Source organism: Mustela nigripes, chromosome 2 (assembly GCF_022355385.1).
Source record: "Mustela nigripes isolate SB6536 chromosome 2, MUSNIG.SB6536, whole genome shotgun sequence".
In the NCBI taxonomy this organism is placed as follows: domain Eukaryota; kingdom Metazoa; phylum Chordata; class Mammalia; order Carnivora; family Mustelidae; genus Mustela; species Mustela nigripes.
In genome coordinates this window covers 101070910-101087578 of record NC_081558.1, presented here as the reverse complement: position 1 = coordinate 101087578, position 16669 = coordinate 101070910, and the positions used below count along the sequence as shown (strand labels likewise).

Below are 16669 nucleotides of genomic sequence, written 5' to 3'. Positions count from 1 at the left end.
TTTTTTTTTTTTTTTTTTTTTTTACTGTTAAGTTTTTTTTTTTTTTAAAGATTTTATTAATTTGACAGACAGAGAGATCACAAGTAGGCAGAGAGGCAGGCAGAGGCAGAGGCTTTAACCCACTGAGCCACCCAGGCGCCCCTACTGTTAAGTTTTGAAAGTTTTTAGTATAGTCTAAGTACTAGTCCTTTGTCAGATATGTGGTTTGCATACATTTTCTCCTAATCCATAATTTTCCTTTTTATTCTCTTAATAGGGTCTTTTGTAGAGTAAAAGTTTTTAAGTTTGATAAAGTCCAGATCATCAATATGTTCTTTTCTGAGACATACTTTCAATATCAAGTCAATGGCGAAGCCCTAAATCTCAAAGATTCTTGTATTTCTTTTTCAAAAATTTAATTGCTTTATGTTGTATATTATAGTCTGAGATCCGTTTTGAATTAATTCTTGTATAAAGTGAGAGACTTAGATCAAGGTTCTTTGTTTTGTGTATGGAGGTTCAGTTGCTCCAGCATCATTTGTTGAAAAGGCTGTCTTTCTTTTATTATTGCTTTCTTGCATTTGTCAGAGAATCAGCTGGGTGTATTTATATGGGTCTATTTCTGTGCTCTCGCTTCCTGTTCCATTGGTCTATGTGTCTGTCACTTCATTAATACTGCACAGTCCTTGATTACTGTAGTGATACTAGGTCTTAAAATCTGTAAACTGATCCACTTTACTCTTTTTAAAATTATCTTAGCTGTTCTAGTTCCTTTGCCTTTCGTAAAATTTCAGAATAACCGTGTCTACAAAAAATCTTGCTGGGATTTTTCTATGAATTGTGTTAAATTTATATATCAATTTTAGGAGAATTGACATCTTAGCTCTATTGAGTTTTTTTTTTTTTTAAGATTTATTTACTTGACAGAGAGATCACAAGTAGGCAGAGAGGCAGGCAGAGAGAGAGGGGGAAGCAGGCTCCTTGCTGAGCAGAGAGCCCGATGTGGGGCTCCATCCCAGGACCCTGAGATCATGACCTGAGCCGAAGGCAGAGGCTTAACCCACTGAGCCACCCAGGCGCCCCTCTATTGAGCTTTTTAATCCATGAACACAGTTGGGGGAGGGGAGCATTCAGTTTTTCACTATTAAGTATAATGTTAGTTGTAGGTGTTTTGTAGATGCTTCTGTTCAAGTTGGAGTTCCCCTCTTTACCTATTTTTCTGAGAGTTTTTATCACAATGGATGTTGACTTTTGTCGAGTCCTTTTTTTGCTCTGGTTGATATAATCATGTGATTTTTAAAAAAAAAACTGTTAATATGATCGATTACACTATTTGGTTTTCTAATATTATTATCTATTTATTATTAACATATGTTGTATTATTTGCTTCAGGGGTATAGGTCTGTGATTCATCAGTCTTACACAATACACAGCACTCACCACAACACATATCCTCCCCTATGTCCATCACCCAGGCACCCCATCCCTCCCACCCTCCTCCACTCCAGAAACCCTCAGTTTGTTTCCTGAGATTAAGAGTCTCTTAGGGTTGAGACTCCTAATCTCACAAAACAAACTGAGGGTTGCTGCCAGGTGGAGGGGAGGGACAGGGTGGCTGGGTTATGGACATTGGGGAGGGTATGTGCTATGGTGAGTGCTGTGTCTTGTTTAAGACTGATGATTCACAGACCTGTATCCCCGGGGCAAATAATACATTTTTTTAAAAAAAGTCTCTTACGGTTTGTTTCTCCCTCTCTGATTTCATCCTTTCTCCACATCCTCTCCAACATCTGTCATTTCCTGACTTGTTTATATTAGCCATTCTGACTGGTGTGAGGTGGTATCTCTTTATGGTTTTGATTTGTAGTTCCTGGATGCCGAGTGATGTTGAGCACTTTTTCATGTGCCTGTTGGCCATTTGAATGTCTTCTTTGCAGAAATGTCTGTTCATGTCTTCTTCCCATTTCTGGATTAGTTTATTTGTTCTTTGGGTGTTGAGTCTGATAAGTTCTTCATAGATTTTGGATACTAGCCCTTTATCTGATACATCGTTTACAAATATATTCGCCCATTCAGTTGGTTGTCTTTTGGTTTTGTCGATTGTTTCCTTTGCTCTGCAAAAGCTTTTTATCTTGATCAAGTCCCAGTCCATTCACTTTTGCTTTTGTTTACTTTGCCTTTGGTGATGTATGTGGGAAGAACTGGCTGCAGTTGGTGATGTATGTGGGAAGAACTTGCGGCAGCGGATTTCAGAGAGGTTGCTACCTGTGTTTTCTTCTAGTATTTTGATGGATACCTGCCTCACCTTTAAGTCTTTCATCCATTTTGAGTCTGTCTTTGTATATGATATAAGGAAATGGTCTATTTTCATTCTTCCACTTGTGGCTGTCCAGTTTTTCCAACACCATTTGTTGAAGAGATTGTCTTTTTTTCCATTGAATATTCTTTCCTGCTTTGTCGAGTATTAGTTGGCCATAGAGTTCAGTGTCCATTTCTGAGTTCTCTATTCTGTTCCATTGATTGTTCCATTGATTCCATTGATCATTGTGTCTGTTTTTGTGCCAGTACCATACTGTCTTGATGATTACAGCTTTGTGGTAGAGCTTGAAGTCCAGAATTATGATGCCACCAGCTTTGGCTTTCTGTTTCAACATTCCTCTGGCTATTCAGGGTCTTTTCTGGTGCCATACAAATTGTAGGATTATTTGTTCTAGTTCTGTGAAAAACATTGATGGTATTTTGATAGGGATTGCATTGAATATGTAGATCATTCTAGCATAGACATTTTAACAATATTTGTTCTTCCATTCCATGAGCATGGAACATTTTTCCATTTCTGTGTGTCTTCCTCAATTTCTTTCATTAGTACTTTATAGTTTTCTGAGTACAGATTCTTTGCCTTTTTGGCTAGATGTGTTCCTAGGTATCCTGTGGTTTGGGGTGCAGTTGTAAATGGGATCGACTCCTTAATTTATCTTTCTTCTGTCTTGTTGTTAGTGTATAGAAATGCAACTGATTTCTGTGCATTGATTTTATACCCTGCCACTTTACTGAATTCCTATATGAGTTCTAGCAGTTTTGGAATGGATTCTTTTGGATTTCCCACATAAAATATCATATCAACTGCAAAGAGTGACAGTTTGACTTCTTCTTTGTGGATTCAGATGGCTTTTATTTCTTTTTGTTGTCTGATTGCTGAGGCTTGGAATTCCAGTACTTGGAATTCTGCTGTGTTTAGGCTTTGTTTGCTGTTATTTTCCAACTCCTTAAGGTATAGGATTAGGTCTTGTATTTGAGACCTTTCTTGTTTCTTGAGAAAGGCTTGTAGTGCTATGTAACTTTCCTCTTAGGACCCCTTTTGCTGCATCCCAATGATGATAGTGGCCATCCGTGCTGTATTCCTGACCTTAGGGGAAAAGCTTTCAGTTTTTCCCCATTAAGAATGATACTTACTGTGAGCTTTTCATAGATGGCTTTTATGATATTGAGGTATATAACCTCTATCCCTACACTGAGAAGAGTTTTAATCAAGATAGGAGGGGAGCCTGGTTGGCTCAGTCAGTTGGCATCTGCTTCAGCTCAGGTCATGGTCCCAGGATCCTGGAATCAAGTCCCACGTTGGGCTCCCTCCTTAGTAGGGAGTCTGCTTCTCCTCTCCTCCGTACTCATGCTCTCTGTCACTATTTCTCTCTCTCTCTCTCAAATAAATAAATAAAATATTTTTTTAAAAAAGAAAGGATGCTATATTTTGTCAAAGCTTTTTCTGCATCTCTTGAGAGGATCACATGGTTCTTCTCCTTTGATTAATTTAGTGTATGACATTGATTGATTTGTGGATGTTGAACCAGCCTTGCAGCCCAGGAATAAATCCCTCTTGGTCTTGATGAATAATCCTTTTAATGTACTGTTGGAGCCTATTGGCTAGTATTTTGGTCAAAATTTTTGCATCCATGTTTATCAGGGATATTGGTCTGTAATTATCCTTTTTGGTGGAGTCTTTATCTTGTTTTGAGATCCAGGTAATGCTGACCTCATAAAATGGGTTTGGAAGTTTTCCTTCCATATCTGTTTTTTGTGTTTTTTTGGTATTTATTTATTTATTTATGTGACTGAGAGAGATCACAAGCAGGAAGAGAGGCAGGCAGGGCGGGGAAAGCAGGTTCCCCGCTGAGCCACCCAGGTGCCCCCATATCTGTTTTTTGGAACAGTTTCAGAAGAATAGGTAATAATTTTTCTTTAAATGTTTGGTAGAATGGGCGCCTGGGTGGCTCAGTGGGTTAAGCCTCTGCTTTCGGCTCAGGTCATGATCTCGGGGTCCTGGGATCGAGCCCCACATTGGGCTTTCTGCTCAGCATGGAGCCTGCTCCCCCCACCCACTCTCTGCCGGCCTCTTGACCTTGTGATCTCTCTCTCTCTCTCTCTCCGTGTGTGTCAAATAAATAAATAAAATCTTAAAAAATAAATGTTTGGTAGAATTCCCCTGGAAAGCCATCTGTTCCTGGCCCTTGTTTGTTGGGAGGTTTTTGATTACTTCTTCAATTTCCTGTTGGTTATGGGTCCGTTCAGATTTTCAGTTTCTTCCTGGTTCAGTTTTGGTAGTTTATACATCTCTAGGAATTTATCCATTTCTTCCAAGTTGTCTAAATTGTTGGCATAGAGTTACTCATAATATGTTCTCGTAGTTGTTTGTATTTCTTCAGTGTTGGTTGTGATCTGTCCTCTTCTTTTTGATAGGTCTGGCCAGAGGTGGTTTGTCCATTCTTACTAATTCTTTCAAAGAAGCAGCTCCTAGTTTTGTTAATCTTTTCTACAGTTTATTTAGTTTATATTTCATTGACTTCTGCTCTAATCTTTGTTATTTCTCTTCTGCTGTGTTTAGGCTTTGTTTGCTGTTATTTTCCAACTCCTTAAGGTATAGGATTAGGTCTTGTATTTGAGACCTTTCTTGTTTCTTGAGAAAGGCTTGTAGCTATGTAACTTTCCTCTTAGGACCCCTTTTGCTGCATCCCAAGCATTTTGAAAAGTTGTGTTTTCATTTTCATTTGTTTCCATGACTTTTTTTTTTAAAGATTTTATTTATTTATTTGACAGACAGAGATCACAAGTAGTCAGAGAAGAAGGCAGAGAGAGAGGAGGAAGCAGGCTGTCTGCTGGGCAGAGAGCCAGATGTGCAGCTCGATCCCAGTACCCTGGGATCATGACCTGAGCCAAAGGCAGAGGCTTAACCCACTGAGCCACCCAGGTGCCCCTCCATGACTTTTTTTTTTTAATTCTTCTTTAATTTCCTGGTTGACCCATTTGTTCTTTAGTGGGATGCACTTTAGCCTCCGTGTATTTGAGTTCTTTCCAACTTTCCTCTTGTGATTAAGGTCAAGTTTCAGAGCACTGTGTGGTCTGAAAATATGCAGGGAATGACCGCAATCTTTTGGTACTGGTTGAGACCTGATTTGTAACTCAGTATGTGATCTATTTTGGTGAATGTTCCATGTGCACTAGAGAAGAGTGTGTGTTCTGTTGCTTTGGGATGGGATATTCTGAATATATCTATGAAGCTTATCTGGTCCAGTGTTTCATTCGAGGCCCTTATTTCCTTCTTGATCTTTTGCTTAGATGATCTGTCCATTACAGTGAGAGGGGTGTTACTGTCCTGTACTATTATTGTATTATTATTGATGTGTTTCTTTGATTTTGTTATTAATTGGCTGCTCCCATGTTAGGGGCATAAATATTTACAGTTGTTAGATCTTCTTGTTGGATAGACCCTCTAGGTATTATGCAGTGTCCTTCCTCATCTCTTATTACAGTCTTTGGTTTAAAATCTAATTTGTCTGATTTAAGGATTGCCATCCCAGCTTTCTTTTGATGTCTATTAGCATGAGAAATGGTTTTCTGTCCCCCTCGCTTTCAATCTGGAGGTGTCTCTGGGTCCAAAATGAGTCTCTTGCAGACAGTATATAAATGGGTCTTGCTTTTGTATCCAGTCTGATACCCTTTGTCTTTTGATTGGGGCATTTAGCCCATTTACATTCAGGGTGACTATTGAAAGTTATGAATTTAGTGCCATTGTATTGTCTGTAAGGTGACTATTACTGTATATTGTCTCTGTTCCTTTCTGGTCTCTGTTACTTCTGGCCTCTCTCTTTGCTTAGAGGACCCTTTCAATATTTCTTGTAGGGCTGGTTTGATGATCACAGATTCTTTCAGTTTCTGTTTGTCCTGGAAGCTTTTTGTCTCTTCTTCTATTTTTGATGACAGCCTAGCTGGTTATATTATTCTTGGCTGCATATTTTTCTAGTTTAGTACCCTGAAAATACAATGCCAGTCCTTTCTGGTCTGCCAGGTCTCTATGGATAGGTCTGCTGCCCCTTTAATGTTTCTGCCATTGTAGGTTACAGACCTCTTGTCTGGAGCTACTTTCAGGATTTTCTTTTTTCTCTGCGATTTTTAAGAAAAATTTTATTGTGTTTTTTTTTTGAGTTCCAAGTTTCATTGTTTATGCACCACACCCATGTAAGCACACCCATGGAGCACCACCAGTACTCCATGTAATATGTGTCCTCCTCCTGGTGCCCACTATTGGCTCATCCATCCCCCAACCCCTCTCCCTTCCAAAACCTTCAGGTTGTTTCTCAGAGTTCAGTCTCTCATGGTTCTTCTCCCCCTCCAATTTCCCCCAATCATTTTTCCTCTCCTTCTCCTAATGTCTTCCATGTTATTTCTTCTGCTCTACAAGTATGTGAAACCATGTGATAATTGACTTTCTCTGCTTGACTTATTTCACTCAGCATAATCTCCTCTAGGCCCATCCATGTTGATAAAAAAGTTGGGTATTCATCCTTTCTGAGGGAGGCATAATACTCCATTGTATATATGGACCATATCTTCTTTATCCATTTGTCTGCTGAAGGGCATCTTGGCTCTTTTCACAGTTTGGCGATTGTGGACATTGCTATTATCAACAGTGGTTGATAGCCACTATATGATTAAACATATTGGACAGCACTCTACAGAAAGTTCTATAAGCCGAACTCTGTAGAATTATATGTCATGAATCTTGAACAACTCTAACTTTGGAGCTTTTTAAATCAGTGTTTTTTAAGTTCCTTACTCCTCTTTATCCAGTTAGCCAAAACTCATATTTTAATTCAAGGTAAATTATGTATTATGTTAGAGAAAAAGGAAAAGAATTTTGTGGTATTGAAGAAGTAACTTAGTAAGAACTACTGGTCATTTTTATTGAGTAACTTGTATGTGCTAGACATGGAGCACTTTATGGTTGAAGCTCAGGAATATTAAATAAACACCAAATAAGCTAGTATTTGAAACCAAGCCTATGTGAAGACTTCTAGATGTTTGCTTTCCTGTTACACTGTGCTGCTTCATGTTTATCAAAGACTGTGGTAGGACTTTTACATATTTTATCTCAAGAAACTATAACTCCCCTAGAGATGTTTTATTGCTATACAGTGTTAACTTAAATGTAGCAAGTATCAGTTTTCCTTAAAATAAGAAATCTAACCTAGGCTTTTTTCTCCAGCAAGCACATGGGAGAAGAAGAAAAATAGCAATATTCTTATTATAATTTGGCAGTCTTGATTGGATTTATATTGTTTAAGAATACTGGAATTTCATTTATAACATTACCATTATATTAACATATATTGTAATTATCAATAAGATGACTAATTTGAAGATTATTTCTACAGAACAAAGCAATAGATTTCAGTGTCTTTGGAAAATTACAAGACATCTTTTTCCAAATTGTGCTTTCAAGATTAGGTTTAACAGAACAGAACAACTTGTAATAATTAGGAGTATTCACACAATCTTCATTTTGCACATGAAAACAAGATGTCTTGTGAATGTGTTCAGTTTAATAAACTGTCAAAAGAAAGTATTTGAACTAGATTGTGGCATAGAAAAAATTCTTTGTAGCTGCAGGACAGAAGTGCATCATCTCCATCTCCATCTCTTTCTTAGACTCCATTATATTGGTTATGAAGATTTGCATTTCTAAGCAAGATCAGAAATTTTATTATCTGTCTTTAACATGCAGGTCAGGTCTGCAGAACTCCCATTTTACTGGCAAAATTTGAGAAAGAGATAAATAAAATCATGTTTAATACTGGTGGAATAATGTTACAGTGCATGTAGCACTAATCTTTCATACCTACATTAAGCATTTCTTTTTACACTTTTAAAAATAACTTCATAACTTGATGCAGCATTTAGTATTAAGCTATTAAAAAGTATACTGAAATGATAATAGAAAAGATAAGCTCAAAAATGGATTTGTTTTATTTTCTTTAGAGTTTGATACCATGGTGTTTATCTTTGTGTGCAGGAGACAGACGCTGAGCCCTTTCTGTGACACACTCAGAAGTAATCCATTGCAGTTAACTTGCAGACAGGACCAGAGAGCAGTTGCAGTGTGTAATTTGCAAAAGTTTTCAAAACCTTTACCTCCAGAGTACCAGGTAACACTTGTTTTGGGCACAATTTTAGAAATCAACTCAACCTTTTATTTATTTATTATTTATTTATTTATTAAAGATTTTATTTATTTATTTGACAGAGAGAGATCACAAGTAGATGGAGAGGCAGGCAGAGAGGGGGGGGGGAAGCAGGCTCCCTGCTGAGCAGAGAGCCTGATGCAGGACTCGATCCCAGGACCCTGAGATCATAACCTGAGCCGAAGGCAGCGGCTTAACCCACTGAGCCACCCAGGCGCCCTCAACTCAACTTTTTAAAGAGAAGTCTCAATTTTGAGTTAGAAGAGTGAATTCTCTTGAGTTTTTCAACTTATGAAAGTCCTCATTTGTTTTCTATAAGTTAAAAAAAAAAATGAAGAATTCTTTAAATTCTTTAAACCCAATGTGCTAATCAACAACAATTAATATCTAGCAAAGTCTTGTAGTAATGGCAAAAGGCGTTTAGAATATTTATCGTATCTTTTTTTAAGTAGTTTGTATTTTTTTCTAATTGTTTCCAAAGTCTTCATCTTTAGTTTCCTCTAATTAACACAAAAGGACAAAATTCTTCAAAGAAAATAACTGAGACACTCTAATTCAATTAATTAAAAGTCTTGAAAGTTCTTCTTTAGAAAAAGTTTGACAGGGGCACCTGGGTGGCTCAGTGGGTTAAGCTGCTGCCTTCAGCTCGGGTCATGATCTCAGGGTCTTGGGATCGAGTCCCGCATCGGGCTCTCTGCTCAGCGGGGAGCCCGCTTCCCTCTCTCTCTCTGCCTGCCTCTCCATCTACTTGTGATTTCTCTCTGTCAAATAAATAAATAAAATCTTTAAAAAAAAAAAGAAAAAGTTTGACAGGTGAATTCCAAAAGGTCTTCACCTTTTGGGTGAAGGGCTGTCTGTGGTTCAGTCAGTTAAGTATCTGACTCTTGATTTCAGCGCAGGTCATGATCTCAGAGTTGTGAGATCTAGCCCAGCTCTGCGCTCCACACTGGGTATGGAACCTGCTTAAGAGTCTTTCTCTCGGGTGTGTGGGTGGCTCAGATGGTTAAGCGTCTTCTTCAACTCAGGTCATGATTTCAGGGTCCTGGGATAGAGCCCCACATCGGTATCCCTGCTTGGCAGGAAGTCGGCTTCTCCCACTCGCCCTTCTTGTGTTCCCTCTCCCACTGTCTCTCTCTCTTTCTCTCTCTCTCTGTGAAATAAATAAATAAAATCTTAAAAAAAAGTCTCTTTCTCCCTTTCCATCTGACCCTCCTCTCTCTCTAACAACAAAAAAAAAGGGTGAAGGACAGGGTCCCACATATTCAGTCTGAATCTCTGATTGGACCTTTAAGTTTGTTCCTGCAGTGGCCATCTCTAAAATACCTCAGTTCTGCCTGACATTTACAAAGGATTCTGTAGTCAGAAGTTGTATCTTAGAAGATAATTTAAAACGATTATTGCTAAATTTTGAGCTTCCTGTATATGTTTATGACCACACTGAATGCTTCAGATATCATAAGATGGCAACTGTATTTCTAGGCATAGTAATATAATTCAAGGAGTTGGTGTAAACGTGAAATCTTTAAGTTTTTTCTGGTGCCTTAATTCTTTGGTGTTCCTAGTATTTTTTTTTAATATTTTATGTATTTATTTATTTGGGGGGAGCAGAAGCAGGAAAGGGAGCCAGGGGGAATTGAGGCAGAGGAGAGGCAAAGAGAGAGGGGCGGGGAGGAGGCAGAGGGAGAGGCAGAAGCAGACCCTTCCTGTGCAGGACCCCAAGATCATAACCTGGGCCGAAGGTAGATGGCTTAACCAACTGAGCCACCCAGGCACCCCTCAAAGTATTTTATATATGTGATCTCATTCATATTATCACAGTTTTACTTTTTTCAAATTTATCAAAACAACACATAAATTAAGTCTTCTAAAACACTTGAAGTACATTATATTTAAAGTATCTTAATTCTCTGGATTAGTTTTGTGAGGTTTTTTTTTTTAAGATTTTATTTATTTATTTGACAGACAGAAATCACAAGTAGGCAGAGAGGCAGGCAGAGAGAGAGAGGAGGAAGCAGGCTCCCTGTGGAGTAGAGAGCCCCATGCGGGGCTCGATCTCAGGACCCTGGGATCATGACCTGAGCCGAAGGCAGAGGCTTTAACCTGCTGAGCCACCCAGGCGCCCCAGTTTTGTGTTTTTTCAATTCTTAAAACCTTTCCTATTCATCTTTTTAAAACACTAGTCAAATCTATCATCTAGTAAAAAACTTAGACTAAGATACTTACCTTAGTTATTTCTAAAACTATGACAACCTTGAAATACTGCTCAGGTAGTATATTGTCTTTATATTGTATTATATATGAAGAAAAGTACAGTGATATCTTTTTTATATTATGTGGCATTAGAGGATTGCTATAAATTGCCTGTGGACTTTGTTTTGATTATACAGAATGATTCTTACTTTCCTGTCTTCCTAACAATTTTTTTTTTATATAGTACTTCGATGAACTAAGTGGAATACCTACAGAAGATTTGCCTTATTATGGTGGTTCAGTAGAAATTGCTGACTACTGCCCTTTCAGTCAGGAATTCAGTTGGCATTTAAGTGGTGAATATCAGCGCAGCTCAGATTGTAGAATATTGGAAAATCAACCAGGTTAGTAGTCTAGTGAAATGAAATGTTGTATATATATTAAAATTACATATTAGCAATATAGAGTAAGGATTAAGGGCACAGACCCAGGAGCCAGACTATTTAAATTTGTATTATGGTTCCACTGGTATCCATTTGTTAGAAGTAACTTAACTTCTCTGTACCTCAGTTTCTTCCTCTGTACCAAGTGAATAATAATACCTGTCTTATAGAGTACTTGTGAGAACTAAATGAATTCACATAATAAATGCTTAGAACTATGACACATAATAAGTATTTAGTTGTTTAGATATATTTGCAGATGTGTACACCCTACTTTTTTGTTGTACTTTACATCTGCATGACATTTTCCATTTGCAAAGCACTTTTCATTTTTATCATTTTATTTTATTTTTCTAAAAACCTGATGAGAGACACACAGAACATATTGAATGTCACAAGTAAATGAAGAGATACTAAGTAATACAGTTAATGGTGCCAGCCTAAGGTCCTCCAGTGCAGAGCTCTTTTTATTAAATCATATTAGGTATCCTGTGTTTTCTTTTCTGAGGAGTGTGCATTTTATGTAATTTAGAAGTAACATGTCATTCTCCGGATATCAGAATAATACTCTGGTAAGATATATTGCCAATTGGGTATTCACTTGTGTAAACAAAATGTTATCACATTGATACGTACATAAAGAGTGATAGGTAGTTTTTTACTCTGTGGTCATCAAAATTTCTAATCTGGTCCTTTTTTCTTTTTTAATTTAAATTCAATTAATTAACATATAGTCTATTATTTGTTTCAGAGGTACAGGTCTATAATTCACCAATCTTATATAATACCCAGTGCTCATTACAACACATACCCTCCCCAGTGTCCATCACCCAGTTACCCCAAAACCTGGTCCTTTTTAATCCCCAATTATTCTATACTTTATTACAGATTCTGTTATTTTCATTTTAAATTTTCAAAATGGTTTTCCTTTTATATTTAAACCTGGTAGATTTAACTGGATTTGTACAGTCATTTTTTTTCATCGTTCATCTATTCAATAAACATCTAAAAACTTATAACTATTCAGCAGTTCCATGTTAAAGCCAAGAAATGCAGAGATCTGTCAATTATGAGTTTGCCAATGATATGGTATCACACTTTATTGTTTTAGATCTGGAGTTGGCAGACATTTATTATAAAGAGAAAGATAGTAAATTTTTTTAAACAAAAATAGTAAATATTTTAAACTTGGTGGGTCATGCGGTCTCTGTTGCAATTACTGAACTCTGCTGTTACAGTATGAAAGCAGCTATAGACAATATGTAAATTAATGGCAGTGTTCCAATAAAACTTTATTTATAAAAACCTTCAGGTAGCCTTCAGGATTGGCCTGAGGGCTGTAGATAGGTAACCACCCCCTTTTCTTTTTTTGACACTGATCACTTTGTTTTTCAAGGACATTGACGTATTCATAAATTTTTTTTAAAATTTTATTCTGTTTTATATTTTCTTTCTTAGGTTATGTAATTAAGATTTTTCAAAACTGACATAAAATACCCATCTTTAAGACCTCTGCTTTCAGGGGCGCCTGGGTGGCTCAGTGGGTTAAAGCCTCTGCCTTCGGCTCAGGTCATGATCCCAGCCAGGGTCCTGGGATCTAGCCCCACATCAGGCTCTCTGCTCAGCAGGGAGCCTGCTTCTTCCTCTCTCTGACTGCCTCTCTGCCTGCTTGGAATCTCTGTCTGTCAAATAAATAAATAAAATCTTTAAAAAAAAAAAAAAGACCTCTGCTTTCAAAAGATGAAAACTGTATTAAGCCTAAAGAGAACAAATTATTGCTAAGCAGGGTAAAGAGCCTCATTCCTTTGTCTATTAGATATTTGGAGGTCCTTTAATCCTGTATCTCTGCATGGTTGTGCTCAGTCTGAGACTGCATCAGCATGTTAGGTATGGACCTCCAGGAGATGGCATACAATGAAAATAAAAGAACTTTGTAAAAACTTTCTGCAGCACCACAAAAAAGCCTTTATTAGATAAATTACTTGGCTTCATCTCGGGGGGGATTCCTATTTAGATAACCAGTAAAGATGATTTTTAGTGCCATTTCCTCTGTAAATCTCCTTTAGATACTTTAGGCCAGTTTTATCTCCTATTTTTTGATATAATAATTTCTTCCCACTAAGTCCTTTATTGAGAATCCAGTTTGATTTTAGAGCCCATTTCTCTTGATTTTTTTTAATTGATAATTTCCATTAAACATATTCCATTTTTTAAAATTTATTTATTTGAGAGAGAGAGAGTGAGCGAGGAGAAGGTCAGAGAGAGAAGCAGACTCCCCATGGAGCTGGGAACCTGATGCGGGACTCGATCTCAGGACTCCGGGATCATGACCTGAGCCGAAGGCAGTCGTCCAACCAACTGAGCCACCCAGGCATCCCAAACATACTCCATTTTTAAAGCAACTTTTAACCATAAGACTGGAATGCTTCAACTTCTTCTTTGAGCCAGAAGTCAATTTTTAAGAGAAATTCTTTGGTTTGTTTCAGATCTTTTTAAAAACTATGGTGCTGAAAAGTATGGACCTCATTCAGTTTGTCTAATTCAGAAATCAGCATTTGTCATGGAAAAGTGTGAGAGGAAGCTGAGTTACCCAGACTGGGGGAGTGGATGTTATCAGGTAAACTATATGATTGTTAATAATTATTATAAAATATTATATAATTTTATCTTGTTATCAGTGGTTTTTACATTTTAAAATAGTTTATATTTTTATATAATGTACTGATTAATGCTTTCAACTTATTTATGTAAATATTAGCTTGGATGCTTATGTTTCATGAAAATATTATCATTTCCTTGAGAGAAATTAACCTTTTTCCATTTGTTTACAAAAACATATAATTGTTATATATCAGCAAGTTTTATGGTAATTTTATTTTGGACATATATCCCAAGGAAATAATGGAATGTATGTAATTTTGTTTTTGAACAAATACTACTTTGTAATGGAAAAAATTTGCAATTTTATTTCATAAGATCTGAGGAAAGTGTGGATTTAAGAATTAATAAATCAGCTATAGATTAATAATAGGTTTTCTCCTGTGTAATTAGAAATCCAAAGGTAGCAAAATACTTTTTTCTTAATTGTCTCATTTACATATCTGATTTGAAATGACTGCATCACCTTATTAGAAACTTATTAAGAGGGAAACCTGGGTGGCTTAGTTGGTCTGTCTTCAGGTCAGGTCATGATAGCAGGGTCCTGGGATTAAGACCTTGCTTCGGGTTCCTTGCTCAGTGGGGAAACCTGCTTCTCCCTCTCCCTCTGCCTGCTGGTCCTTTGCTTGTGTGCTCTCTCTCTCTCTCCGTCAAATAAATAAATTCGCCTGAGTGGCTCAGTGGGTTAACTCAGGGGCATCCAACTTAAAGAGTATTAACATATTCTGCTCATGAATCTCAGGGAGGAAAGTGTGATCCTGAGAATTGAAAAATAAGAATTCTTTGTACCATTTCAGCTGCAAGATCTAAATGGACTTCTATAGCTGGTAATTTCACTGTTACTTTTGAAATTACTGATAATAGCTTTATTGAGATATAATTCATGTTTTATCCAATTCATATAAAATTATCTTTTATATCAATAGACAAAAGACAATTCAAAATACATAACTTTTAAGCTATAATCTGACAGCTGTAATCTAGCAACCATTTTCTGATAAAGTACATTGCAGATTTATGTATTTATTAAATTCATAGTTTTGACCTAGTTGTAATCGTAATACAAAATTTTGTTTTACTGCCTTCACTTAGTGTGGAGCAAAACACCTTTTCCAAATTTTTCCAATAATAAAAATTACTATTGTTTTGTTTTTTAAGTAAACTCTACCCACGATTTGGGGCTTAAACTCATACCCCTGAAGTCAAGAGTTGCAAGCTCTACCACCTGAGCCAGCCAGGTGTCCCAATAATTACTATTATTTATGGCCATGAGACATTACATCTTTTTTTTTTTTTAAGATTTTATTTATTTTATTTGCTGGAGCAAGAGATCACAAGTAGGCAGAGAGGTAGGCAGAGAGAGAGGAAGGGAAGCAGGCTCCCTGCTGAGCAGAGAGCCTGATGCGGTGCTCAATCCCAGGACCCTGAGATCATGACCCGAGACAAAGGCAAAGAATTAACCCACTGAGCTACCCAGGCGCCCCAAGACATTACATCTTTTTAAGGTATCATAATTAAGGAAGTCATTTCCTGTTATATATTGAGCTAATTTTCACTTTTCATGATAAAAATGTGCTTTTACAAGCACATTTATGTAAGATGTAAAATGTATATGTAAAAAACAGATTCATATAAGCACATTAATTAAAAAAATTTCTTTTGAAATAAATTACCTTAAGTGAAAATATTAAAGGGGATAAGGCTAGAATAGTGGCAGGATAGAGAAGGATGACCTCTTCAGGCTATTTTATTTTATTATTTTTTTTAATTAAGTAAGCTCTATATCCCATGTGGGACTTGAACTCATGATCCTGAGATCAAGAGTCACATGCTGTACTGACTGAGCCAGCCAGGCATCCCATCTTCAGGCTATTTTAAAAGTCTGTCACTATCGGGGCGCCTGAGTGGCTCAGTGAGTTAAAGTTTCTGCTTTCAGCTCAGGTCATGATCCCAGGGTCCTGGGATGGGGCCCCGCATCGTGCTCTCTGCTCAGCGGGGAGCCTGCTTCCTCCTCTCTCTTTGCCTGCCTCTCTGTCTACTTGTGATCTCTGAGTGTCAAATAAATAAATAAAGTCTAAAAAAAAAAAAAAAAAAGTCTGTCACATTACAGCACCGCAAAGGGATTATGCAGATTTGCAATGCTATATATAAAGATTGAATAAATCGGCTTCCCTGTACTTAGAGTTGTCAGTTAATTTTTCTAACTTAATATTAACCACCATTTTGTGGGAAAATGTGTATAATCTCCAAACACTTAACATGGGTTAGCTATTTTGTTTTTTATTGTTTGTTTTATTTATTTTGACAGAAAAGTTGCAAGAATGGTACAAAAATTTTTTTGAGTCATTTAAATGCAAACTGCTGATATGCTTCACCCTCTTCCCCAGGTATTTCTTGTGTATTTCTTATACACAAAGACATCCTCCTACTTAGACACAAATTTGTGTATTTCTTATACACAAGGACATCCCCGTACCTATACTAACCTAATGTTACCTAGTTTACTCAACTACCTTTACTAGGTTTGGTTCTGGCCAACTTTTAGGTATTTCTAAAAATTACATTAACTTGCTAAGTAAAAAATTTGCCACCATTAGACATATTCATAATCACATACTTGGTTTGAATATAGGCCCAGGAGAGAGATTCCAGAAATCTATAAAGTGAAGTAGCAGAATTGAAAGTAATGTGAAGTCTTTTTAGAAAACAACTTTGAGGGATGCCTGGGTGGCTAAGTCACTTAAGTGTCTGCCTTCAGCTCAGGTCATGATCTCAGGGTCCTGGGATCAAGCCCCACATCAGGCTCTCTGCTCAGTGGGGAGACTGCTTCCCCCTCTTTCTCTGCCTGCCTGTCTGTCTACTTGTGATCTCTCCCTCTGTCAAATA

The 16669-nt window shown here is 37.1% G+C and overlaps 1 protein-coding gene across 1 annotated transcript in view; it reads left to right on the top strand.

The window, feature by feature from the left end:
• The window catches only part of LMLN (leishmanolysin like peptidase), an 85532-nt gene that overhangs the window by 50245 nt on the left and 18618 nt on the right, over nucleotides 1-16669 (top strand). The window contains exons 13-15 of the mRNA XM_059391132.1: nucleotides 8324-8456; nucleotides 10927-11086; nucleotides 13612-13742. Coding sequence (XP_059247115.1) covers nucleotides 8324-8456; nucleotides 10927-11086; nucleotides 13612-13742 — 424 coding nt within the window. The remainder of the gene's footprint in view (nucleotides 1-8323; nucleotides 8457-10926; nucleotides 11087-13611; nucleotides 13743-16669) is intronic.